Source organism: Coffea eugenioides, chromosome 7, assembly GCF_003713205.1.
Source record: "Coffea eugenioides isolate CCC68of chromosome 7, Ceug_1.0, whole genome shotgun sequence".
Taxonomy (NCBI): domain Eukaryota; kingdom Viridiplantae; phylum Streptophyta; class Magnoliopsida; order Gentianales; family Rubiaceae; genus Coffea; species Coffea eugenioides.
The window spans coordinates 35,040,914-35,067,337 of NC_040041.1; the positions used below are offsets into that span (position 1 = coordinate 35,040,914).

The following is a 26,424-nucleotide window of genomic DNA, read 5'->3' on the forward strand; positions in this document are numbered from 1 at the left end:
CTTTTTTCAATCTGGAAGCAGTGAAAATCGGATGCGCTTTTTGATTTTGAATTAGAATTGCTGATCACATTAATGTAGTTTCCATATAAAATCAATTCTGTTACTTGTATTTCTCATCCAGTGGTCTTGTTCATCAAATATTTTGAACCACTCCCTATTTGCTCCTTTGGTATTGGATTCCAAATGGCGAATATCTGTGAGTGAAATCTTTGTGTTATTTAGTTGTTATATCTATTCTATTTTTTTCAGGTTTTATAGTGTTGTTGCACCTGGAGATACCGTTCACATCATTGGTAAATTTGATTACGAGGAAAAGTGTGATGTCAATCATGAGAAGAATTTTTAATTGTTTATCCTGATATTTTGGTGTCTGGAACTTGGGTATTATGAAGAATCCGTTTAGACTTGTCTAAATTGTGCTTTTCAAATTATATCAGTTCTATCTTAGATGACATACGCTTGTCTCCCATATCTGAAAACTTCCCATATCAAATTCAGCGCATCTTTTTCCCTAATTGTTGTTATTCAATCTATACTACTAGGTAGCTGCCAGTTTTTCTTGTTCAAGGCGCACAGTCCTGGATGAAAGGCTAAAATCTAATGAATATGCAACTGCAGCACTGGTTGGTACTTTGCTGCATCAGATATTTCAGGTGGAAATTTGTTTCATCTTCTGTTTAATCTGGAAAATATGATGTTTGTTTTTATAGGAAAACACTTTCAGTTGTTTCTGTATAGCAAATTTTATATGTTTCCTTTCCTCAGGCTGGGCTGATCGGTGAGTCCCTCTCAAGAGAGTTCTTAGAGCAATATACAACTATTGTACTTCAGAAGAATCTTGACACCCTTTATGCATGTGGAGGTACAAATTTTTATTGTTATATCGATATGTAATTTTTATTGTTTTATCGCCTTTCTTTGAGGTTTTCAAAACATTAGACACTTTAGGGATCACCAGTGAAACTGTCAAAATATTAGACAGTTCGGGAGAGGTTTTTGAAAATATCCCTAATTATTATTAGCTATGGCCTATGGATTTAATAGTTAAAAAGTGTCTTTCTATTATCTCACTCAAGTGCAATTGATAACATCGTCAACTCCGGAACTAATGGAATAAAAGATTGTGCAATTCAACGACTGTGCTGAAAGTAGTTAAAAGAGAAAAGGGTTCGCAACTGAAATAAAATAATGACATTTTATTGATTTGCATGGTCCTCAATTCCATTAATTTTACTAACGATATTACTGAGGCTACGTTTGGTTCTACAGAATTAGAATTGAATTAGAATTGAAATTCTATAGAATTGGAATTCTATGAATTGGAATTCCAAATCATTTCAATTCTTTCGTTTGGGAAATGTATAGAATTGATACGGAATGTATTTGAAATTCCAAATTCTTTGTTTGTATGAGAGAAGAATTCATTAGGAATTAGAATTGTTTTCATGAAACATTTGCTTACATAAAATTTTTCTTTTTTTTTCTTTTTTATATAATAATTTCTTTTTTTCTTACATTTAGCTAATTTTTACTAAAGATTTAAAAGAAAGAACCAATTTGTGCCTTTAATAATTTATTTTTTCCCACTCTCATATCAATTTCTTTGGTGAACATTTCCAGATGGTATAGATATTGGCATCCAACCAAAATTGGACCTCACCCCCTTAAAAGTAAATCCCCAATGACACTAGCATATTTCTTAAAACATGGTAGAATATTGGACAGTGAATTAGTCACTAATTAACTCAAATAGTACGTTTGTAAAACAATTTAATTAACATTCTCAACAAATAAATTCAGTTTACTTGACAGACAAAGGAAACAATCTCAATTACTTTCCAGAAGCAACAAAAAAGGAAGACCCCAAAGCATACAGCTCTGCTCCCCAACTAAAGACCCTACAGCAAGCTCCATGGTATGACACATCCAGCACTTAGAATGCTGGTCCATAAGTCAATACCTTAAGTACCTAGATATGAAGAACATCAGATATTGGTGAATACCATGGATAATGCAAACAAATTTCAGCATCTCAACAGCAAGCTACGTCTCACACAAGTAGGTTTATTCTTCCAAAGGCACAGGACTGACTCACAAATAAAGATCTCAGACATTCTTAGCAGAGTTTATGAATTCAACTAAGCAGGACGGCGAAAATCAATCAAGAACTTTTCCTATTTGTTCCATATGTTCTTCATTTTCTTAAAAATAAATGACAAGAAAATGACAAAAGAACTCATCAGAATTTAAAAAGTCATGGATACACGATGGAGTAGTAACAACTTTTACTTGCTCTACTTGGGCTTCCAGCAATCAGCTCAACTTCTTCTACAAAAACAACTTCAACTGGAGATTACCCAAAAAAAAATCAATTACCAATGTGCATCAATAGCCAATCCTTTTTTAAGTCATCTCCGAGATCAGAAAAAGTGTCATACTTTGTCCTGTCATTCATAAGTAAGTCAATACCCTTCAACAATTCTACCTCTAGAGTAGTCCCATATTATCGCAGACCCAGAGTTACATGACTGGAGCAGTGGGTATAGGATGTCATAGTGTTTCTCCCATGTCTTGAAACGAGATAAAATATTAGCCTTTGTCACAGATATATTGAGCTTATCGAATAAAGCATTCATTACTACGGTGTAGGCTGCTGTCTTCCATGCACATTTACCATCCAATTTGTTTCCTTGGTTCATTTGGTCAATAAAACAGGTGCCCATTACACGATCCATTTCAGGAGTCCAAGTGAAATACCCTTTGCCTTTCCCTTTTGACTGAGATGTTGCTTCAGATGCCATATCTAAGGCAAATATGCACCAGAAAAACATCACAATGTCATGTTCTTAAGAATAGATTCAACAGCCACTGCATTATAGAACTAAAAGTGAGAGGCAAATATGCACCAGAAAAATCCATACATATGTTAAATGAAGAACTTATGATGACTTATTTGGACGGAACCTTTTTGCAAAAGCAATTTGGAGATGTTGCTAAGATCATCACTTATGTGCACAAAATAGTTTGGAGATGTCCTAAACTTATTCTGGTGACTTAAAGCTTCTACTGGTAAGGATTTTCCAGCACACTGCAACAAAAGAAAGAAACAGAAAAGTCCCGACAAAGCTTTCTTTCTAGAAACAAGACTACATTGTGGAGCCTCCGGTTCCAATTTCTGTCACCAATCAAACTGGAAGTCAGTAATGACCTCTGTATTTTGAATTCCATATCCATTCAAGCAGTAATATGATGTCGTTCATTTTCCCCCAAAAAGAGACCATATATATCAAAGAGCTCAAGTGAACATTGACAGAAAGAGAGATTACTAAATCACTCAAAATGCAGAAGACAAAGGATAAGTCAGTAGAAAGTGGATTTAAGTGCTCAAAGCATGCCAAACATCCAAGCTGTAGGCAAAAATCAAATTTTTACTTAATGACCTTCATGCATATGTGAATTAACAACTTCAAAGAAGTCTCAAGCACCAGTTAAAACATAAAAGACCTTGGTAATTGCTGGTAAAACTATTTTAGCATACATCTATATATCAAACTCTAGTTGAATAACTGCGACAACGTACATACACAGGACTTATCTATTGACTGGAAGCCAAGGTTCTCCAAATTCACTACATTATCTAACATGTACAATAAACGATAACAGTAATCTATGCGTCCTCAGCATCACTCATGCTTGGACGAGTATCAATATAGAATTCTGAGTCCAAACCATCCATGATCCTTCCTCTGTTTACCAACATGTAGATGTACCGGCTTTGTCAAATTGGGCACCAAATTTGACAACATTGTGGAGCCTCCGGTTCCAATTTCTTTCCTTTAATGTTTAAATGGTTGAGGGAGTAATGACAAAATTTCAGTAACCTAATGCCAATTCCTAAAAGTACATGGTAAACTGAATCTGATTTTTTGTATTTTCCACACCGTCTTCCTATCTTCCATTTTGGACCCAAAGCATTTGGTTCGATGTAAGTTTTTAAGTTTATATATGTGACCATGTAACATAAGAAGTTCTCAACAAAATTTTCGATGAGGTAGGCCTCCCTTACACTCTGTGCATCCAAGTAAGTTATGAAAAACCTAGCGAAGGGCAAACTTACCACCGAAACCATGCACTAATAAACTAAACTTTATGAATGGCAGAGGCAAACATCAAGGCAAGACTCGAGCCATTGAAATCATGCAAGGCCATCAAAAACAAAAATGCCATCCCAGGGACTTCCACCCCATCCAAATTACCAAAGCAGGTAGTAAGTACTGAAGTAAGGTGAGAGGGCCGATTCACTGGTAAGATCTGAGAGACATCAAATCACTGGCCATCAGAGCACGAAAGGGGCATAGCCGTTAGAGTCAAAGAAATTCAGAATTCAATATTCAATGCTGCAAAGTTAAAAATCGAAGGCAAAGGAGAGCTTTTAGTTGTTACCTTCCGGACTGAAGAACCCAGTTCGGAGCAGTCTTGCGATTGCTGAAGTGATGGGTAGATGCGTGGCAGAGCGATGCCGGAGACGGTGGTGGAAGAGACAAAATGTTAGGGTGGCGGTGAAGGGGATGACGCACAGAAGAAGCACTTGCGGTTGAGGAAAAGTGACTAATTAGATCGCGAGAGAGGGCTGCTCACATAGTTGACCCGATTTTAATTTTTTACCCATTAGGATCCGCGTACTAACCCGAATAGGAGGTGAAATTATGGAATTGGAATTGTAATTCTTAGGTCTTACCAAAGAATTGAATTTGTGGAATTGATGGCTTCGTAGAATTCAAATTGAATTCTAATTCTCTGGCATTGCCGGTGTCCAAACTGAAGAATTGGAATTGGGACCCCAATTCCAATTCTAAACCCCAATTCTATGGGGAACCAAACGAACCCTGATTGAATTTAAATCGAAGAAATATGAGACATTAGGATGCAAAGTAATTAAAATTAAAATTTATACCGCAAATTAGAATTTTAGGATACAAAAAATAGAATTAGTCTTTTTTTTTTTTGGTTACTCCTTCCTTACCAAGTTGCCATAGACTTAATGCACTACCAATGGTTAATTTAAGCTATATAATGTTTATACTTTCACATGTGCTTCTATACATGAATAGAAAATATACACTAGATACTGTTAGGTCACAAAGAAACACCATCGTCATTATATTTTTATTTAAGCGGTCGCATCGGTGTTGTTGAAAGTTGAAACATTGTATTTGAAGATTTCTTCAGTCATACACAATATTCATCCCACCCACTGGCCAAGGCAACAGTTACAACTTGATATTTACTGAGTTCCCAATTAGAAGAAAAAGAAAGAATTGTTACATACAAATGGAAAAATAGTAGTAATGGAGATTGGGGAGTGAAAACCCTCGTCACCTGTAATCCTTCTTTTTGCTTGCAATAAACACAGGACCTACAGCATATATACACGCACTGCACTTAGTGCCCTACAGGCCATGGGAACCAGTACTCCAGTTAACATCCCCTCTAAAATGAAGGCCTGGGTCTATGGCCAATATGGGAAGCCCGAAGATGTCCTTAAATTGAAATCCGAGGTTGATGTTCCTGACGTAAATGATGACCAGGTTTTGATCAAAGTAGTTGCTGCATCACTGAATCCAATCGACTTCAAACACATGCATGGTTATTTCAAGGCCATTGATTCTCCTCCCCTAGTAAATACCTTTTTCCTTTTTTTTCAGCGGAAAAATTGTTGTTTGTTTTATTTACTAGGTAGTCCTTGTGTAGATTTACTGTTCTTTTTTTTTTTCAATCTGGTAGACTGTTGCTGGATATGATGTTGCGGCCGTGGTAGTTAGAGTTGGAAGCAAAGTGAAGGAAGTCGAGGTCGGGGATGAAGTATACGGAGACATTCACGAGCACGCTTTGTACCCAAAGGGATGTGGGTCACTGGCGGAGTACACTGCAGTGGAGGAGAAGGTACTAGCTTTGAAGCCAAAGAATTTGAGTTTTGCAAAGGCAGCAAGCCTTCCTGTTGCTGTTGAAACAGCGTATGGGGGCCTTGAAAGCGCTGGCCTTTCAGCTGGTAAATCACTTCTTGTTCTGGGTGGTGCTGGTGGAGTTGGATCTTTTATCATTCAGGTATTTCATGTGTTTATTTTTACCCTTAATTACCCTTAATTTCCAATACTTTGAAACACCCTAGAAAAATCAGATGTAGTTGGTCATTTCCAAAGAATTAGTGATAATTATTGAGGATCAATAAACAACTACTGGTAGCAGTAGTGTGCTAAGCCATTCTTGGCAGAGACAAAGAAATGTTTGTAGCTTTTTGTATCAATCAAAATTTCATATTTGGCTAAACCTTCGCAGAAATTTTAGGTTTGGCTTTTTAATTACTAGACAAATTGAAAAGCAGTTCTGAAGGTTAACCTTTGATTAGAACCCGACGATAAATCATTTTACTACCTAAATTCATGCATGACTGAAATGATTTCTTGATCTGAGGCAGCTGGCAAAGAATGTGTTTGGTGCATCCGAAGTGGCAGCAACTTGTAGCGCTGGGAAACTGGAGTTACTTAAAACCGTAGGAGCTGATTTGGCAATCGACTACAAAAACAACAAGTATGAAGATTTGCCAGAGAAATTTGACGTGGTATATGATACCGTTGGTAAGAACTAAGAACGAATCCCTTTCTCTCTATTTTGGGCAGTAGATAAAAGGTTCTGCTGCTAGAAATTAATTTTGCAATGTGCGAAAATGAGCAGGTGAGAGTGATAGGGGTATCAAGGCTTTAAAAGAAGGCGTAAGGGTGGTGACAATCGCGGGGGACGGATCGGAGGTTCCTCCTGTTTTCATGTTTGTGGTCACTTCAACTGGCTGTGTCTTAAACAAACTCAAACCTTTCACAGAGGAGGGGAAACTGAAGCCGGTGATTCACACTAAAGGTCCGTTCCCATTCTCTAAAACCATTGAAGCATTTTCCGAGACGGATCCTCTGTCCAATATATCTGTCCATTTTTCTTGTCCAATACAAGACTACGTAGTTTCAATTGTTAATACTATTGATATGACACATAACATTGAATGCATATTTAGGGAGTGTTTGGTAAACGGTTTCAAATTCAATAATATCCACAAATGATGTTTGTTTATGCCTAATTGTATCCATAGTTTTCTACTTTGGAATTCTACACTGCATGATTCAGATGAGATTAGGCAAGCATTTGCGGATGAGATCCTTAAATTTGTCAGAGTTGTAGTTACGTGTAATCATGTTGATTCAGAAAGTAGGCCATCCATGCTAAAATTGAATTTGAAACTCATTTATCAAATACTCTCTAAATATGCATTCAATGTTACGTGCGACATCAACAATATTAGTTAGTGGAATTATGTAATTTTGCATTGAATAAAAAAAAATGGACAGATATATTAGACAGAAGATCTCATTGGCATTTTCCTATCTTCAAATATATCCAGTTCCATATATCCAGTTCCATGATCAAGATTCGAATCATTGCTATCTCCAATCCCTGGATGCATCATATCCTTTTACTGGAAAGAATTCTGGATTGCTAATAACAGTAAATGTAATTGCTAATAATAATAAATGTAATTGCTAGTTCTATTAAGTATGTACAAAGCTTGCTAGTCCTATTTCTTTTTATATTTCGTAACAAAGCGCGAAAACTTCTCATCATCTTCTTCAGTTTGTCTCTGACTGCCTGAAAAGGCATCCCTCCATTTGAGGTGTACCATATATCCATATGCAGCTCTCGAACTTTTTTCTTTTACTACTTCATTTTGTTATCCATCACCCAAAAAAAAAAAAAAAAAACCTCCCTTTTAATGGAGTAAGGGGATGTTCAGCGTCAGCTTCTCCTATGTTATCTTAAAACTACCATACATTAAAAAAGCAACTTTTAACACATTGAGATGTCATTAATGGGGAGTACTGTCTGGTCAACTATAACAAAGCACATAATGAAGGATTAAATGCTAAATTGTAATTATTGGTGTATATATTAATTTGGTGGCATCAACCAAATGACAATCTTCACTTCTGCTATACATAATAAAATTTCAATAATTGCTATGGCTGCTGGAATCCGAGCACCAGCAATAATAGTCAGACCTTGATAGAGAAACACAATGTAAAGACATGTTGTTTTAATTTTAAAAAGGTTATATTGGATAAACATCCTAAATCCATTCAATGGAATGATTAATTGAGTAAAACAATCGTGAAGAAAGAAGAATTTTTAAAGTTGAAGAGGTTGAGAGATTTAATTTCTATCATACTTTTAGCATTAAACTTGATTCCAGTATTTACATTTATCCCCCTTTATCATCAATAAATTAAAATGAGATTCAATAAAAAGGCAGAGGAACACGAAGTAAAATTGCAAAGGCTTGAAAAAAAAGAGTAAAATTGTAATTAAAAGTGTAGTGTAAAACCAAACATTAACTTAGTTTCTGACCAGATAAGTTAATACAGAAAAATATTAGTTTTAGTGAGAAAAGGTAATTCTAAAAATGTATTAAAAATTGGGATAATTTCATAAACCTCCCCTGAGGTTTCTGACAGTCTCACTCACCTCCCCTGAACTTTGCAAAATATCATATACCTCCCTTGTCAGATTATTGGGCCCTATTTGTGATATCATTGATGATGAATTGACAGATATACCCTCATAACTTATGATATATTTTGAAGCTATTTTGACAGAATTAGTTAAATGAGTAATAGAGATATAACTTTTGATATAATTTCTATTCCACTTTACACTTTTTATTCGTAGTACAATCACCAATGAATAGTTTAGCACTAGTATTACCTTTCTCTAAAGTCATGTATTTCATGTTTTTTTTTTGTAAGACAATTATCTTATGTAACTCATTACTTATATTTGGGTAAATTTGGTTTTCAAAAATTCAATGACGTAAATTGTATATTACATCATCTCATAAAGTGATGCGACACAATTTGGGTTATTGAATTTTTTGAAAATCAGATCTACCTAAGTTCTGGTATTCAAACGAAACTTGTTGAATAAATTCGACTAACTACAGTGTGAATTAATTTTTTAAAAAAAATTCTCAACTAAAGTATCTAGCACTAAATGAAATGAAGTATCTTGCTACTTCATTTCATTTTCCACAGAGAAAATCGCAAAAGAGTTCTTCAACTATTGAGAATTTGGTTATTTGATCGTTACACTATTTATTTAACTGCAATTGCCATTCACTCAATTAACCAAATAGTGAAAATTTTTTTGTGACTTAACTAGTAAAAATTTATACTTTTAATCACTCAAATAATATTTTTTTATGACTTAACTAATAAAAATTTATACTTTTAATTACTCAAATTATAAAACTATACATTTTTTTATATCACTAGAAGTATGTTTCAATTAATTGAAAGATCATATTAGCTAAATAAATGTCTAATAGCTAAAACAAAAAAATATAAATAGCATTGTAACATTGTTTGAAGAAACCATCTGCATTTGTCTCTATCTGGTTCAACTTATTACTTCTTTTTTTTGCTTTTGCTTTAGCTCAAGTTGTGGATAAGCAAAAAGGGCATGTGTGGAACACAAATATCATCTCACTCCTAAAAATATTTTTTTAATGCTCATTTTTCTGACATGGACTGATCTTGTTACTCCAACTATAAGTTTAGGGGAGGTATCTGATATTTTATAAAGTTCAGGGGAGGTGAGTGAGACTGTCAGAAACCTCGGGGAGGTTTCTGAAATTATCCCTTAAAAATTAGTTTCGGTGAGGTTTTATATGACGGGAGCAATGACCTATTTTGATGGTGACTTCTGACGCTTACGTCCTTAGTCCAAAAGTACTTGGTAGATTATTCAAGATGTATGAAAATTTTTCAAAGTGTAAGTAAAATAATTTTGTCAAACCAAAAAAAAAACAGAGAGAAAAATGTTTTGATATTCAAATTTTGACACATGAATGGCTTTTGTTCCCAAACTTTAGATAAAAGCAAATATGGTATCTAATCTTTTAACTTTTGAACACATTTTACATTTAATACCTTTAATCGATTTTTTCCAAATTGCTACGAGAAAAATCATGTGATACTCATATATCCACCAATTATTGTATAATAAAATGCCAAAAAATGTAAAATTTAGTCCTTGAACTTCATGTCTGATATTTTTCTTTTTCTTTTTTTACATTTTTAATACAATAGTTGGCGAACATGTGACTATTATGCTCTTTTAGTTGCAATTTGGATAAAAACCATCAAAAATACTAAATGTATTCAAAAGTTGAAAATTTGGATATCAAATTTGCTTTTGTCAAAAGTTTGAGAACTAAAACCGCTCATATGTCAAAATTTAAATACCAAAACCACATTTTTGTCAACCAAAAAATCAATATGCGGAGGGTAACTACTATATCTTAATCATGTCTGTCACCTTTGCCATCATAGTGGAAGAACGGGTGAGAAGGTGATTCTCTTGGACTTCTTGACTACCATTGTCGCTACCAGAGTCAGAATTGCTCTAGCAGAGAAAGAAGTCAAGTGTGAATCCACGGAAGAAGATCTAATGAATTTACAGAAAAGTCCGTTGTTGTTAAAGATGAATCCCATAAACAAGAAAATTCCAGTTTTGATCCACAATGGAAGACCTTTTTGTGAGTCCCTACTTATAGTTGAGTATATTGACGAGGTATAAAAGGGCAAAGCTTCCCTCTTGCCCTCTCATCCTTATGACAGAGCTCAAGCTAGATTCTGGGCTGATTTCATTGACAAAAAGGTAACAAATTATGATTTTCTGTTTGCTGGAATACGTGTATGTAAGTTCATGATTTCATGAGTGTCATGTTACCTATTGCAGCTAGACGGTTTTGCTCGTAAAATATGGTCGACAAAAGGAGGAGAGCAGCAGGCAGCAAAGATTGGCTTCATAAATTGCCCAAAGCCGCTGGAGGAAGGAGCATTAGGAGACAAGCCTTATTTTGGAGGTGACAATTTTGGGTCTCTTGATGTGGCTCTTCTTGGAAACTATAACTGGTTCTATACCTATGAGAAATTTGGTAAATTCAGTATAGAAGCTGATTGCCCCAAGCTGATAGCTTGGGGAAAGAGGTGTATGGAAAGGGACAGTGTTTCCAAGTCTCTTGCTGACCCCATAAAGGTCTATGAATCTGTGTTGCTGTGGCAAAAGATTCGTGGACAGGAGTAACATGGAGAAGCTAGCTTAATTACGTTGTTATGGGGATTTATGTCGGACTATATTTCATGATCCATTTGAAACTAGAGTAGATAGATAGATAGATTTGGAGGATAATACCTCGTTAAGTGTGATTATTTGGAGAATTTTGTGTATTTACAGTTTGCATTACAAGTGGATTAGGATGTAATAACCCTTGTGCCACAATAATCAATGCTTTCGCGTTCCAAGTAGTTCTTAATTCAATTGTAGCTCGTAGATCAGACAAACTTTGATGTTCATACTGGCTTCAAATTTAGAAGATTAAAATTCTAGATCTCAAAGAAAAGCTCAGATGGTTAACAGGTCAACTGATGCATAAAATAGGCATAATGAAAGATTCTTTCAGGTCAGAAACTCGTTGCCATACCAGCAAAACCAAGTTTTAGCTTCAATTATTTCTTCATAGCTCTTCTTGAATGCAAATGGCCTAGTAGCAGACAGCTTGTTTACTACTGATCTTGATGACAAAGTTAAGAAGTAACCTAACCTGTGATCAGCCACGGATTTAAGGGGGGGCTGGTGGGGGCTTAAGCCCCCCCCAAGCCGCCGGAAAAACCCCTACATCTAGTCTACCTTCCAAGCAATGCTGCTCTGCCAATTACACTGATGGCACGGGAGTACGAGGTTTTCACGGTTGTTCCTGTCAAGGAAACATCAAATGGTTCTCGATTCGCTCCTATAGGCCTCATCAGGATGTTCAATTCAGGTGGAGCGGTCAAAGAAGTGGGTTATGGAAAGAACATATGCGTCAAAGCACGGGGATGTGGTACTTTTGGAGCCTATTCATCAGTCAGACCCAAAAGAATCACAGATGACACAGAGGAAGTCCAGTTTCATTTTGAAGAAGCCTCTGGATTGGTAACCCTCGATCTCCCAGTCCCAGTCCCAGTCCCAGAGAGAGCGCTGTACCTCTGGACCATCAACATTGAACTCTAAACAATTAGTTACAGCATTGAAGGCCGCCGGGCCCCATTAATTTAGAATGGAGCCCCAGGCCAGCTTTGCTCTCTGTAAACCTCCTTCAAAAATCAGCGGATGGTTTTGGATTGGATAGGCTCTATATGTTGCGCAAACCCGTCAGAAGAATCTTTTGCTGCACACTCCTAGATTTTTAACCATTTCGCCTTATGAACGAGACAAAAAAGATATCCTTCTCTGTTACGATCTTCTAACGCAAAAACTTATGTCCCGGGGCACGACCCGGATCTTAGCAGAAGCAGCAGGAATCAATTTGGGCATGATGGGACTTAGCTTCGTAGCAACTTTTGACTTTGCTTCTTGTAGCTTTTCCATTGGGTTTGTGCAATATACATATTATTATTGATCCACCAGCTTCACTTGCAGGCCCAAATATTTTCTAGTTGAATTCTTGGACTTGATGGTAACGTGCTAAAAATAAAATCTGAAGGAACAAATGAACAAGCAATTGTTTGTGGCGACGGTTGAATGAGTAGTACTTTTCTTGATCCATTGTAATACAACACGCAAGTTGAATGACTGTCTGGTTGTATACATCGAGAAGGATATTTTTGCAACAATTGAAAATGAGCAAATATTGCAGCGTTTTCAACGGATGAAGACTCGCAGAATGCAATTGCCTCCTCTTCGTTATTCGAGTGCAACAACTACCAATACTTCAAGTGTTAATCAATAACAAATTTTTGGGTATGTATAATTATATGTTTTTATTATTTTTATAATTATTGATTCTAAATTTTACTTATTAAATATATTTATTTCGTCACAAAAAAATTTTTTTAATACACTTCAGCCCCCCCAAAAATAAATTTCTGGCTCCGTCCCTGCCTGTGATCTGATGCAATCAAGGGAATTTAGGCAATAGAAATCAAACAGGTAAATAATAAAAAAGATTTGCAATCCAGTGAGTGCTCTATATGTGTTTCTTTATTCAACCCCACAATACTTCTTCAGTATCAGAACAAAGTCATAAACCTTTTCAGGATCAGCAAGGGACTTGGACACGCTCTCCCTCTGCATGCACCTTTTAGCCCAAGCCACAAACTTTGGGCATTGTGCCCCAATTTTGAAGTTTCCACAAGTCTCATAGGCATGGAACCAACTGTAGAAAGGAATCAAAGCCACATCTACATATCCAAACTCTTGACCACCAAAGTAAGGCTTATCTCCAAGTTCCCCTTCTAGTACCTTGAGAGCCTCTATGAATTCCTTCTTGGCTGCCTCCAGTTCTTCCCCTTTAGCAGCCCAGGTTTTTCTTCCTAAAGTATGGACCTGCATTGCACAACTGCAGATGTCAATAAATACGTATGGAAATATAATTGACCATAGCATGCAATTTTTATTGCCCAATTCTTAACAAATTCATTTCAAAAATCTAAATGAGTATGGTTGGTTAACAAAGTTGCCTGTCTACCATCTCATTTTAACGTGCAGCCACACAACACCAAAAAAAAAAAAAAAAAAAAAAAAAACACAGAGACAAGCCATATGCTAATCCTAGTACCTTTTGGTCAACAAAGTCGGCTCAGAATCTAGCTTGAGCTCTCTTGTAAAAGGGTCAGATGGCAACAATGGGTTCTTATCATGCCAAACCTCATTAATATATTGAAGGGCTATGAGATGAGAGACTCACAAATTGGTTTACCATTGTGAATTAAAACAGGGACTTTCTTGTGAATGGGATTCATTTGGAAAAGAAATGGGGTCTTATTGGGCAAGTTCTCTTACCTGAACTCATACTTGACACCCTTCTCAGCTAAAGCTATTCTTAGCCTCATGCCAAACATACTAATATATGCATCCAACAGAATCACTTCACCATCCATTTTTTCAGCAACGACCTGAAGCAACAATGACAGAGACTTTGGACGCGAGAGAGTGATAGAAGCAACGGAATTGATTGGGGCTAGTGTCACATTTACTGACTCGTATATATAATATAAGTTGCCTGAGTTGGAGCTAAAGCATATGGTTTGTAGGTCCAGGTTGTGATTTCGTAAGCCATGAAATAATATGCACAGTTTTTTAATGGATATAATTTTCTTCTTCTAATTGAATGAATTGTTCTGAAACAATATTCGACGGATAAGGAAACTGAATAGTTTACTGTTTAGGCTTTGTTTTCCAATATCATGTGTGATCATAAATCTTAGCATGTGTCTCAACATTGGATTGACTTAATCATGTTGTCACTAGTTTCATAATTGTAATTTTATGCAGTTACACTCCCACAGCAAGGCAAATCCCCGGCAATTTTCATTCCCCAGTTGAAGCATGTACAAATGATTCGAGTTTTTTGCCAGTAGTAAACAGAATATTTGCTTCTGGACTTATTTGAAACGTAAACTACACAAGGGATTTTTAGTCAAGAGTAACAAAAACCAACAAGAATTGGTACTTTTGTTTCTTAATCAATCCCATACTTCTTCTTCAATGTGAAAACATACTGATAAACCTTGCAAGGATCAGCGAGGGACTTCTGACACATTATCCCTTTTCATGCACCTTTTAGCCCATGTCACAATCTTGGGGAACTCAGTCTCTATCTTAAAATTTCCAAGAGTCTGTAGGCATGAAACCAAATATAGAGAGGTATTTGAGCCACATCTAAGTATAAGGCTTATCTCCAAGTTTTCCTTCCAAAATTTTGTAGATCTCTATATGAATTCCTTCTTGGCTGCCTCCTGCTCCTCTCCCTTTGTAGCCCAAGTTATTCTTCCTACATTATAAACCTGGGCAAATATGAATCTGAGAACAACACTACTAATAAGCTCAAGTTTTTGCCTTAAAAAAAGAAAACTCTAATGTTTATCCCTACAGTATAAACCTGGGCAAATGTGAATTTAAGAACAACACTACTAAATGGTAATAGATGTAAATCATTGTGAACACAACATTACCTATCAGAGATCAAAGTAGCTTTAAACACCTCAAATTTGGTGTTGTAAAAAAGAAGGGCATCGTATCAGTCAAACAGTAAAAGCTTAGGAACATTTGCTATCTATTTGAGAAAAAAAAAAAAAAAAATCAGTGAGCTATACCATATACTGAACAATTGTACTAAGAGATTCAGAAACGGGCTTTCCATCATCGATCAGAACTGGTATTTTCTTGTGAACAGGATTCTTCTGTTGTTGAAGTCTTCTCCTCTGTATTCGTACTGCACACCCTTCTCATCTAGTGCTCTTCTGACCCTCCTGCCAAACATACTGGGATAGTCATCCGGTAAGACAACTCCACCAGCCATTTTTTCAGATGATTTGCATCAAAATAAGAGAAGTTACAGGATTGATTTGGTATGAACACTTGCATAATTTGTCAACTGTATAAATTTTAGTACTCATATGTCAATTTTATAGGTGATTAGAGCATTACTTGATGGATTAATTTTTTTAATTCGTTGAAATTTGAAAGGGTTGTTATCTAGTGTAATTTAAGTAAAATAAAAAAAAAGAGACAGAATAATGGCATCTGAGTACTTAAACTATATTTCAACTACTGTGCAACATTTTGACTAGGCAATTCTCTATCTCTATGGTTAGAAGTTGGAACTCCGCCTTGTCCTTATATGTGCATAAACTATGGAATACAGTACGAGAAGCCAGAGAGTTAGAGCTGTACCAAACTAATACTTGGTCAAGATATGGGTGATGCATTTCAATTATCTTCCTTAAACTCTTCAAACAGCTGACAAACCGATCGAGTCCAAGAAACTATGCTTGAATCCCTCCTCCTCCCTGCAATTCCAGCCCCTTCCCCTTCCCACCAAAAAAACAAAAGAGCCTAAATTAAAATCCACGAAGTTAGTTTTGAGTTCTGAACTTTACCTTGGACCGAGTTGTGAATCATATAGAAGATAAATGAAAGGCCACAAGAAAGCCCAATTGAAAGTTCAGTACAAGTGCATCTCGACTACAAAACCATCACATCTTTGGTCTCCCAAATTATTTTGGTGAATAATCTACAGTAAGAAAATGGAACATTGTGTGGTAATCTATTCGATCCCAAACATCTTCAGAAAAAGGACAGTATCATAAACAGTGTGAGGATCAGAAAGGGACTTCTGCATACAAAATTTGGCCCAAGCCACAAGCTTTGGACATTGGCTCTCAATCTTGAAGTTTCCACAGGTCTCAAAGGCATAAAACCAACTGTATAGAGGAATAAGAGCCACATCCACGAGCCCAAAAGTTTCACCTCCAAAATAAGGTTTTTCCCCAAGTTCTCCTTCCAATATTTTCAGAATCTCTATGAATTCCTTCTTGGCTGCCTCCTGCTCTTCACCCTTTGTTGCCCAGATCCCTCTTGCTGGATCAAAAACCTGCATTTTCTCCATTAGTTAGTCAAATTTGTTTCTTCTTGCATAATGTAACTTTTAGTTATATTCCATTTCACACCTGACATTAGTTAGTCAAAAAAATTTTCTTTTAATTCATGCAGAATCTAACTCCAAAAAGAAGACTTCTCCGGAAAAAAAATGAAAAATATAAAATTCACACAGAAATCTTGCAGGGTACCTTCTTGTCAATAAAGTCAGCCCAGAACCTTGCTTGAGCCCTCTCATAAGGATCAGATGGTTCCAATGGATTCTTGTCATGCCATACCTCATCTATGTACTGGACAATTATAAGGGACTCAAGTATTGGCTTTCCATTATGAATCAAAACTGGAACTTTCTTGTGAACAGGATTCATCTCAAGAAGAAGCAGGCTCTTGTTCGTCAAGTCCTCTTCCTTGAGTTCATACTTGACACCCTTCTCAGCTAGTGCTATTCTGACCCTCATACTGAACATGTTCGGATAGACACTCAACAAAATCACCTCTTCACCAGCCATTTTCTCAGAGGATGGTATGAAGCAGGAGGAGGAGTTTTCTCTGGTTTGCTAGTTTTTTTTAAGAAAATTGATGGTTGACCACAAAAGAAGTGTGTACAGATTCCTGTTTTTTTTAATAGTAGTACATTTAGTCGTCATGGATTTTATTATTTAAGTTGAACTAGTACCATGAAATGGTACCGGATCATTCCTGGAACCTTCGAGCTCCACGCCCCAAGTCAGTGAGCTATTTTTATGAGTTGGTCTAGAGATTTACAGAACATTTTTTTTGTAAATGAAGTGCACATATTTCACAAGTCAATAACTAAGGAATAAAAGGAAGGGAGAGAGTTGAAAAAAAAATTTATCTAAGGAGATGATATGCAATATATGGGACAATCCTGGAAAAGAAAGTAGTATCACAATAACATAATTTGGACATTGTACGAACACTCTGCTTAACTAAAGACAGAGACAATTGTCCTATAAATTTGTGGAAGAAATTATACATATAAACAGCCTATCCATGAAATCCTAGTAGTAGTGGTAGTAAACATCATTTACTACCAGTCCAGGATATCAGGAAGACGACGCTAAATCTCTTTTATTCTCCCAAGCCAAGCAAACAAAACTAAAGGATTCTAAGACAGATCTACGAAGCCCAAAAAAAGCAAAGCAATCCCAAATACATATTCATGCGTAGACTTTATTCGATCCTCCATTTAGGCAAAAAGTTGAAAGAGACTTTATTCGATCCCAAGCTTCTTCTTCAAGGACACAACAAATTCGTAAATCTTGTGAGGATCAGCAAGGGACTTGGAAACGCTCTCCCTCTGCATGCATCTTTTGGCCCATTCCACCAGCTTTGGACACTCCGTTTCTGTCTTGAAATTCCCAAAGTTCTCATAGGCATGGAACCAACAGTAGAAAGGAATCAAAGCCACATCCACATATCCAAAGTCTTCCCCTCCAAAGTAAGGCTTATTTCCAAGTTCTCCTTCCAATGTTTTCATAATCCCTATGAATTCCTTCTTGGCTGCCTCCTTTTCTTCTCCCTTTGTGGCCCAGATCCTCCTTCCACAATCATAAACCTGCATTTCACCTTAATTTTCTCAGAAAAAAATTGAACAGAAAAATCGCTCCTTAACATAATATTTTTATCCCATATCTAACTTGTCCTGCTTGCTTATGTTGTTTGCCTAAAATAATCTAGTGAAAATAGGTTAAGAAATGCTTAGTTCCACGACTAGACGATCTGGGTAAAGACAGTAGAAATACTTGCCCGAATAACTGATTGAACAGCAGTTGACAAAATTAGAGTTTCCATAAGAAAAAAATGTTACCTTTTTGTCAACGAAGTCAGCCCAGAACCTTGCTTGAGCTCTCTGGTAAGGATCAGATCGCAGCAAGGGATTCTTGTCATGCCACACTTCATCTATGTACTGAACAATGATAAGGGAGTCGCAAACAGGCTTTCCATTATGAATCAGAACTGGGATTTTCTTGTGAACAGGGTTCATCTCAAGAAGAAGTGGGCTCTTGTTAGCCAAGTCTTCTTCTTTGTTTTCATACTCGATGCCTTTTTCGGCCAGAGCAACTTGGACTCTCATGCTAAACATGCTCACATATGTACCCAACACAACGACCTTGTCACCGGCCATATTTTCAGATGATATTCGAGCAAAACAAAAAAAAAAAGAAAGGATTTTTTCGCTAGAGGCGATGAAAAGAAAGAAGAATTATGGGCAATAGTAGCAATTTGTTAGCAACTAGCAGGTATGAGAACCGGGGTCTTGCATTTTATAGTGAATGAGAGGCTGGTGATGGCAGCATGATGGAATGGTTGGTAAGTGGTAGATTTTACCAGGACACTTGGGTCCTCTGCCCTTCAGCAATTTAGGCCACAAGTCAAAATGCAGGTGGTAGAGGATTGTAGAACTCAACAGATAAATATTATTTATTTGTGCTAGAATATTCGTTGTCTAGAACTTGTTCTAGGATGCTTGTCTTGCTTTCTTGTTCCTAATCACACAAAATTACGCGACAATTTTTGTAGTCACAATTCCCATTACAAGTTATTTCAAACCAAATCAGCGGCCTGGTGGAAATTAAACTGCTAAATATTAAAACACTAACTAAGAAATTAAGGAACAGAAACTTGCGTCCAGGGAAAAGGTTATGGTCTCTTTTCCTTGATTGTATACTTAGTGGCTGCTGCGGCTGGTCCCTAATTATTAGGTTCCCAAGCTTTTAGCTAAGTGCTTACGCAGAGTCTTAAGGAATTTGACGTCACTCCTTAAGTAATCACATTCAAGCTTTTGTCTTTCCCTCTCTCTCGCTCCTTTTTCTGTTCCTGGTTTGCACATTATTTAAGTTCAATAAGAAAAACTATGAACATAGACAATTCAACTAAACCACAAAAACAAGAAAAGAGTACCCCACCACATCTTATGTCTAAATTGGTCCGGACAATGGGTTCTAGAATTAATTTTTTTATATACCGCCAGTATATAATTGTTTTTACATCAACAAATTTACATCATATCACATTATATAAATTTAAATTTAAATTTACACTGTTAGCACGTAAAAAATTAATTCTATATATGCTCAAAAGCCGTAGCTCTATCCCTTCTATAGGGACAAAAGTAACTTGATCGTAAAGGTCAAAATTATGTTAATGTATCAAAAGGTTGAGTTATGTATATATTTTAAAAATCATAAGGGGATTATATGGTAAAATACTAAACTATAAGAGAGATGTATGGTAAAACATAAACCATACGGGATTAAAGTGTCATGCATATTATGTATATATATTTTAGTCATATCAACCACTTTAGTTTCTAAATAGGGGTATGATTGGTCGCAATTTTGTTATTTATTTTATAATTAATTTCCTCCTATTACCTTACCGAATGTGCATTAATTAGCAGATTTTATTCATTTTTGGTATTTGTACTTATTGCAAGGAGTTGGAACAAAATATCATAAAAAAGTGCAAATTTGTCAAGTTGTACACCTTCGGGTTAGTCAAATTAATTTTGACGATAGTCAGCAGAAGAGTTGGAGTAGTAAAAGAAAACAAGAGTCTAAACGGAGATGGTATTCCTTATCCCGTGATCAACTGCGACAGACGAGGAGCAATTTTGGGGGACTCTCATTTTTCTTCTTTTGATAGTTTTCAAAAGAAGAGGGAGGTTAACAGAGACTAGGAGTCTTCCCTTTTATTCCTCTTAGTAGCCGGATAGGAAGGAAAATTAGGTAGGAAGAGGTGGTCAGACAACTTTGATTTTTCTTTCTTTTGTTTTCATACTTTGTCGGCTAGTTCTCCTGGGGGTTGACTATTCATTGTTTTTGGGGGACTATTCCATCATTTTTTCATTATATTCAATTGGAGGAAGAATGCCTTCACCATTTACTTCGGCAATTTTGCGTAGGATCCCCTCGACAGAGATGAACTAAACTTTTATTTCTAGTCAAGGAACAACGGAGGATTTGGTTCAACATTGTGAGATCTAACTAATTTTACTTTTTCCTATTATTTTCTGGTATTCGTATATTTTCTGCTTTATTTTTTTATGGTTATTGTATTATTCAAGTATCATGGGCTCGGATGTTAGATTAATTCAATAACCTAAAACCAATTAGAGTAATTAAATCCGTAATTGTTTAATTGTTCAAAATTAGTAGCAACTGATATAATCGGAGTTATGTCAGGGAAATATACAGGCTAATTTGTAAACAACCCTCGTAGCGTGTTGTTTAGTTAGAACAAGGTTTCTCTAAATCTTAAAGCAATTGCGAAATTGAATTCTACAGTCGTATCTAGGGTTATTTTACAATTAGGAGAATAGCTAACAGTCATACTTTAGCTATCGATAATTAAGGAGAAATTGATTGTCATCACTTGTTTGACAATTATAACTTGTTTATCAGTTTATATGTAGAATTATTCTTGCATTGATAATCAATTAGGAGAACTATTTTCGAAGTTGCTTCTTGACTAGAACTCGTCCAATACTATTTGAGTTTTTTCAATTTTCCATCTAATTTTTATTTAATTGCAATATTCGATTAGCATAGCTTATTGTTAATTTCTATAAAAAAAACACCCCCCATTGTTAGTTTGAACTTCAAAAGAGACAAATATCCCTAGTCCCTGCGGATTCGACCCTACTTATTACTATCTATAAAAATTATATTTTGTTTGAGCAAACATTTGTTATTGCACGGGCTCGACAACCTGTCAATTTTTTATGTCGTTGCCGGGGACTGGCGTTAGTTAAATTTATTTCTTTTTAAGTTCATTTTCGTTTTAATTTTCTGATACTTTTCTAGTTTATATCTCGTTCTTTTCGTACAGATGAATTAATTTTCGATCATAAAGTAGAGAAAACTGCACGTCGAACGCGAAAAGAGACCAGACAGCTCAGAGAAGAGCAATCTAGTGTTGCATCTCAGAGACTTGATCCGAAAGTTGAAGCAACAAGTTCGGTTGGTGATACTTCGAGTGATTCGGATCGAAAGAAATTACTATGGCTAATGCATGAACACTAAGGGAGTTGGTTGCTCCTAATTTAAATCAACAGCCCTTATGCATTACTTTTCCGAATTTAAATGATAACACCCCGTTTGAGTTAAAATCTGGTCTAATCCATCTTTTGTCATCTTTTCATGGTTTACCAGGTGAGAAGTCTCATAAGCACTTGCTAGAGTTCGATGTTGTTTGCAACAGTATGAAACCCTCGGAAAACATGGAAGAACAGATAAAAATGAGGGCATTTCCCTTCTCTCTTAAAGACACGGCAAAAGGCTGGTTGTACTACTACCTCCAGGTGGTATTACCACTTGGGAGCAGCTGAAGAAAAAATTTCTGGAAAAGTATTTTCCTGCAACTCGAGCTGCAAGTCTGAGGAAGAAAATATGCGGTATCAAGCAACATCCAGGAGAGTCGCTCAATGATTACTGGGAGAGATTCAAGAAGTTATGTATCAAATGTCCTCAACATCAAATAAGTGTGCAGTTGCTCATCCAATACTTTTACGAGGGGCTACTTTTCAAAGACAGGAGTATTATTGATGCTGCAAGTGGAGGGACGTTGGTGAACAAGACTCCTCGAGAAGCGTGGGAGTTGATTGAAGGAATGGCCAAGAACTCGCAACAGCTCGGTACAAGGGAGGATGTCTCGATACGCAAAGTGAATGAGACAGAAACATCCTCTATCCAACAACAGTTATCCGAGTTAACATCTTTTGTTAGACAATTGGCTGTAGGAAATGCACCACAAGCCAAGGTGTGTGGGATTTGCACTATCATGGGTCATTCTACAGAGATGTGCCCAATGATTCAAGAAGAGAGTGTGGAGAAAGTAAACATGGCTGGTCACGCGTCCGCGCCAAGAAAGTCATATGATCCGTACCCTAACATGTACAATTCGGGTTGGAGAGATCACCCTAACCTCAGTTATGGGGAAAATAGACAATCAAATTTTGCACCGAATAGACAGTAAGGGTATCAACAGTAATACTAATCTCGGCAGCCACCACCTCCTCCAAACTCAGACCCGTCTTTGGAAGAAATGATGAAACAATTAATTGTTAGTCAACAAAAGATGAAATCTGACCTATAAAATATAAGGAATCAAATGGGTCAGATGCAAGCGATACAAAGTTAGATAAGTCAGATGGTAATATCAATCAACCGTCTAGAGTCTCAGGTTCACGGAAAATTTCCGTCTTTACCTGAATTGAACCCGAAGAACGTAAGTACAATGACCTTAAAGAGTGGAAAGGAAATTCAGGGATCCGAACTCGTGACTCCAAAGGACAAGGATGAAGAAAAGATCGAGAAAGAGCTTGAGGTAGAGGACATAAACAACATAAATCCAGTGGTACTTCTTGACCCAATCATTGAAGTTAAAGCTAATCTGCCTCCCTTTCCTAGCAGGTTGGAGAAACTGAAGAAGCAGGACAAGGAGAAAGAGATCTTGGAGGTATTCCGTAAGGTAGAGATCAACATCCCTCTACTAAATGCAATCAAACAAGTGCCGAAGTATGTAAAGTTTTTGAAGGATTTGTGCGTCAACCGAAGAAGGCTGAGAGGAGACGAAAAAGTTATTATGGAGGAGACGTGTCAGTGGTTCTACAGAGGAAACTCCCATCGAAGTGTGGGGATCCCGGTATATTCATTATCCCCTGTAGGATAGGTAATACTTTGATTAGAAATGTCATGTTAGACCTAGGAGCATCAATCAATGTAATGTCTAAATCTATCTATGTTTCTTTGAACCTAGGTCTGTTAAAAAAAATTATGATAATAATCCAATTAGTTGGTCGAACAAATGCTTATCCTGATGGGTTGGTCGATGATGTGTTGGTTAAAATTTCTAACTGATTTTTATGTACTTGACATGGATAATGATAATTCTCTCGACCCCTTGCCTTTGCTATTAGGTAGATCCTTTTCGTTCACAACCCAATCTAAAATTGATGTTAATAAGGGTGCCTTATCCATGAAATTTGATAAAGAAATTGTTCATTTCAATATCTTTGAGACCATGAAATAACCCTCAAACTCTAATTTTACCTCTATTTTTTCTATAAGTACTATTGACCCAGCGGTGCAGGAAGTGTTTGAAATTATTAGCAAGGATGAGTTAGAAGTTGATTTAACTAAGCACCTCGAGTTAGACACAACTCATGAGGTAGAATTGAGTGAAGATCTGAAGAATATGATTGGGGCGTTGCAATCGTTACCAGTCAAGACGACAAGGTATGAGCTCGCACCTATTTTCGTGCACAAATCTCACCAAAGGGTATTACCGTTTGTGGTGCAGGCACCTGTACTTGAATTAAAACTTCTACCAAAGCACTTAAAATATGCTTATTTGCGCAAGAAGGAAACGTTTCTGGTGATTATTTCGGCACGACTGTCGGAAATCTAAGAAGAAAAACTAATCCGAATTCTTAGAAATCACAAGCAAGCAATAGGATGCACTATCGCCGACATTAAGGGAATCAGCCTCTCTGGGTGTATACACCGAATAAGGTTCGAAAAAGATGCCAAACCTGTACGGCAAGTTCAAAGGAGGCTCAATCCCCTTATGATGGAAGTGGTGAAGAACGAAATACTAAAGTTGCTGGATGTGGGGATCGTATACGCAATATCAGACAGCCCATGGGTGAGTCCGATACAGGTAGTTCCAAAGAAGGCAGGAGTAACAGTGGAGGCCAACCAGAAGGGTGAGTTCATGCCAGTACACAAATCCACTAGATGGCGGCATTGTATCGACTACCGGAAATTAAATGCTGTCATGAAAAAAGACCATTTTTCATTTCCTTTTATTGACCAAATGATTGAACGATTAGTTTGTTGAGCTTACTATTATTTTTTAGATGAATTTTCAGGGTATTTTTAAATTGCAATCGCACCGGAGGATCAAGAGAAGACCACCTTTACGTGCCCGTTTGGAACTTTCGCATACAGGCAAATGCCTTTTGGATTGTGTAATGCCCCTGCAACATTTCAGAGATGTATGGTGAGCATTTTTTCAGAATATGTTGAGAAAATTATTGAGATTTTCATGGACGACTTTAGTGTATATGGTGATAGTTTCAATAATTGTCTAGATAACTTGAAATTGATCTTCTTGAGATGTATAGAAACTAATCTCGTGCTTAATTGGAAAAAATGTCATTTTATGGTTGAGCATGGAATAGTTCTAGGTCACATAGTGTCCTCTAAGGGTATTGAAATTGATTAAGCTAAAATAGACATTATATCTGCCTTACCCTACTCCGCGAGTGTGCGGGAAGTGCGTTCTTTTCTTGGACATGTAGGTTTATCGAAGGTTGATCAAGAATTTTTCAAAAATTGGAGCTCCTCTGTTCAAACTCTTACAAAAAGATGCGGCCTTTGAGTTCGATGTCGAGTGTGAGAAAGCACTCAACAAGTTAAAAGAGCTGTTGACATTGCCACCGATCATCCAACCTTCTGACTGGAATCTCCCATTTGAGATCATGTGTGATGCTAGTGATCATGCAGTGGGAGCAGTGTTGGGGCAGGGAATAGGAAAAGCAGCTCACGTCATCTACTACACATCCCAAACCTTGAGTGGAGTTCAATTGAATTACTCTACTACTGAGAAGGAGGTTTTAGCAGTTGTTTTTTCTTTAGAAAAATTCAAGTCATATTTTCTGATCATGCAGCGTTGACGTACATAATGACCAAGGAAGATGCGAAACCAAGGCTGATAAGGTGGATATTGCTCCTGCAAGAATTTGTGACGCCCCCACCTCTACCTAGGGCGAACCCTAAGGTATTAGCGGAACGCCTGCCCAACTTTCGTCAGAACTCACGCACTCATTCAAGTTTAATAAAGAACCACAAGTCAACCATCAACTTAATTAAGAAATACTTCAAATATACAAGTCCAAAACTCCCAAATATACCCTTACAACTACAATCCAAAATACCAAAGTGTAACAAAATTTACACTTTAAAAGTCTCCAATATCATACAAAAGTATACTAGCCAACTTCCACCCCCAAAACTTGTTAAGGAAAACAAACTTAAAAGGATGAGCTAATACTCAGTGAGGTCAAGAAAATCAAGTAAGCAAACCAGCAGCACCAATAAGTTAATTAGCATACTTGAAAGCACCTTTAACATGAACTTTTATTTAAGTGCACAATTAAGAAATAAACACACATGAAAGGATACAGGAGCTATTTTCACGTTCCGATCGATTCAAACCATTCAGGGTTGACTCTCCGTCAAATCAAATAACAACAAGACCATAGTGCTCCACTTACTTCCTCCATCCAATATAACACTCACTCGAATCCGAAACCAAACAAGCATGAGGTGGCGATACTAATCAAGTATGCCAAGTAAGATCTCAAAAGATCAAACTATAAAATTTCTCATGGTTCACCAAACTTCTCGATCAAACCCTTACCGGCTCAAATTACGAGGTTAGCCAATGGATTGGGGCGTCCCTACAAGTATGATTGGTCGATGAGACAACGCTCCAATTGACTTAGATTGTTCATGGTTCTGAGTCGGGATGAGAGGCACCTCCCACTCGAATAGGGTATGATACATGCTGTCGCTCAGAGAATCGATCATAGCACTAAGTAGGGATGAGAGGCACCTCCCACCTAAATAAGGTGTGGTACATGCTGCCGCTCAGTACTCACGAGTTAAACACGTTCGAGTACAAGTGCAAGCCATACACATTCATGTAACAAGTATCATTTGATCAAGAGAGAGAGAGGATGAGGGCGATAAAGTACTCCCTCGTCTCGGCAAGTTCACATATCATATAGCAATTGTACAATTATCATTTCAATTATAGTAACATTGAACATGCACTTGACACTCACCAAGGGTCAAGGTAAAACAAGAGCAA

At 36.7% G+C, this 26,424-nt stretch overlaps 5 protein-coding genes, 1 non-coding gene and 1 pseudogene across 8 annotated transcripts; 2 read left to right on the forward strand and 5 right to left on the reverse strand.

Annotated features, from left to right (window-relative positions):
- Positions 1 to 1,796: 1,796 nt before the first annotated feature.
- On the reverse strand, positions 1,797 to 4,601 carry LOC113777409. Of its 3 annotated transcripts, none has more exons than XM_027322465.1 (4): positions 4,444 to 4,601; positions 4,118 to 4,311; positions 2,965 to 3,175; positions 1,797 to 2,803 (listed from the first exon to the last, which is right to left on the reverse strand). In XM_027322465.1, the coding sequence occupies exons 2-4, from the start codon at positions 4,127 to 4,129 to the stop codon at positions 2,463 to 2,465; spliced, it is 564 nt and encodes a 187-aa protein (XP_027178266.1). In that variant the 5' UTR covers positions 4,130 to 4,311; positions 4,444 to 4,601; the 3' UTR covers positions 1,797 to 2,462. The 3 variants fall into 3 exon arrangements, 2 of the variants coding, with proteins under 2 accessions (XP_027178266.1, XP_027178265.1); XM_027322464.1 differs by having other exon boundaries at positions 4,118 to 4,329; XR_003469159.1 differs by lacking the exon at positions 2,965 to 3,175 and having other exon boundaries at positions 4,118 to 4,329.
- Positions 4,602 to 5,474: 873 nt separating this feature from the next.
- On the forward strand, positions 5,475 to 7,227 carry LOC113777291 (2-methylene-furan-3-one reductase-like). The gene is made up of 5 exons (XM_027322327.1): positions 5,475 to 5,678; positions 5,785 to 6,105; positions 6,476 to 6,635; positions 6,733 to 7,073; positions 7,174 to 7,227. The coding sequence occupies exons 1-5, from the start codon at positions 5,496 to 5,498 to the stop codon at positions 7,225 to 7,227; spliced, it is 1,059 nt and encodes a 352-aa protein (XP_027178128.1). The 5' UTR covers positions 5,475 to 5,495.
- Positions 7,228 to 8,905: 1,678 nt separating this feature from the next.
- LOC113777292 (probable glutathione S-transferase) lies at positions 8,906 to 11,366 on the forward strand. The gene is made up of 4 exons (XM_027322328.1): positions 8,906 to 8,910; positions 10,431 to 10,624; positions 10,706 to 10,758; positions 10,840 to 11,366. Exons 1-4 carry the CDS (start codon positions 8,906 to 8,908, stop codon positions 11,185 to 11,187), a joined length of 600 nt encoding a protein of 199 aa, XP_027178129.1. The 3' UTR covers positions 11,188 to 11,366.
- A 1,703-nt stretch (positions 11,367 to 13,069) lies between these two features.
- On the reverse strand, positions 13,070 to 14,027 carry LOC113778684 (annotated as a pseudogene).
- Positions 14,028 to 16,189: 2,162 nt separating this feature from the next.
- On the reverse strand, positions 16,190 to 17,103 carry LOC113778683 (probable glutathione S-transferase). Its single transcript, XM_027324161.1, has 2 exons — positions 16,713 to 17,103; positions 16,190 to 16,516 (listed from the first exon to the last, which is right to left on the reverse strand). The coding sequence occupies exons 1-2, from the start codon at positions 17,028 to 17,030 to the stop codon at positions 16,190 to 16,192; spliced, it is 645 nt and encodes a 214-aa protein (XP_027179962.1). The 5' UTR covers positions 17,031 to 17,103.
- A 303-nt stretch (positions 17,104 to 17,406) lies between these two features.
- LOC113778682 (probable glutathione S-transferase parC) lies at positions 17,407 to 18,788 on the reverse strand. Its single transcript, XM_027324159.1, has 2 exons — positions 18,353 to 18,788; positions 17,407 to 18,100 (listed from the first exon to the last, which is right to left on the reverse strand). The coding sequence occupies exons 1-2, from the start codon at positions 18,668 to 18,670 to the stop codon at positions 17,756 to 17,758; spliced, it is 663 nt and encodes a 220-aa protein (XP_027179960.1). The 5' UTR covers positions 18,671 to 18,788; the 3' UTR covers positions 17,407 to 17,755.
- A 3,130-nt stretch (positions 18,789 to 21,918) lies between these two features.
- LOC113778943 lies at positions 21,919 to 22,025 on the reverse strand. Its single transcript, XR_003469406.1, has one exon. It is a non-coding gene; the product is annotated as a small nucleolar RNA R71 (small nucleolar RNA).
- Positions 22,026 to 26,424: the final 4,399 nt, after the last annotated feature.

Excerpts from the sequence above, each read along its gene's own strand:
- LOC113777409 (XM_027322465.1), bottom strand. Across the intron at positions 2,804-2,964 it reads CAAATTGCTTTTGCAAAAAG|ATATGGCATCTGAAGCAACA; the intron begins GTTCCGTCCAAA and ends TATTTGCCTTAG.
- LOC113777291 (XM_027322327.1), top strand. The coding sequence starts at position 5,496 with ATGAAGGCCTGGGTCTATGGCCAATATGGGAAGCCCGAAGATGTCCTT. Across the intron at positions 5,679-5,784 it reads CCATTGATTCTCCTCCCCTA|ACTGTTGCTGGATATGATGT; the intron begins GTAAATACCTTT and ends TCAATCTGGTAG. Across the intron at positions 6,106-6,475 it reads TTGGATCTTTTATCATTCAG|CTGGCAAAGAATGTGTTTGG; the intron begins GTATTTCATGTG and ends GATCTGAGGCAG.
- LOC113777292 (XM_027322328.1), top strand. Across the intron at positions 10,625-10,705 it reads TCCAGTTTTGATCCACAATG|ATCCTTATGACAGAGCTCAA; the intron begins GAAGACCTTTTT and ends TCTTGCCCTCTC. Across the intron at positions 10,759-10,839 it reads CTGATTTCATTGACAAAAAG|CTAGACGGTTTTGCTCGTAA; the intron begins GTAACAAATTAT and ends TACCTATTGCAG.
- LOC113778682 (XM_027324159.1), bottom strand. The coding sequence starts at position 18,670 with ATGGCCGGTGACAAGGTCGTTGTGTTGGGTACATATGTGAGCATGTTT. Across the intron at positions 18,101-18,352 it reads CTGACTTCGTTGACAAAAAG|GTTTATGATTGTGGAAGGAG; the intron begins GTAACATTTTTT and ends GGTGAAATGCAG.
- LOC113778683 (XM_027324161.1), bottom strand. The coding sequence starts at position 17,030 with ATGGCTGGTGAAGAGGTGATTTTGTTGAGTGTCTATCCGAACATGTTC. Across the intron at positions 16,517-16,712 it reads CTGACTTTATTGACAAGAAG|GTTTTTGATCCAGCAAGAGG; the intron begins GTACCCTGCAAG and ends GAGAAAATGCAG.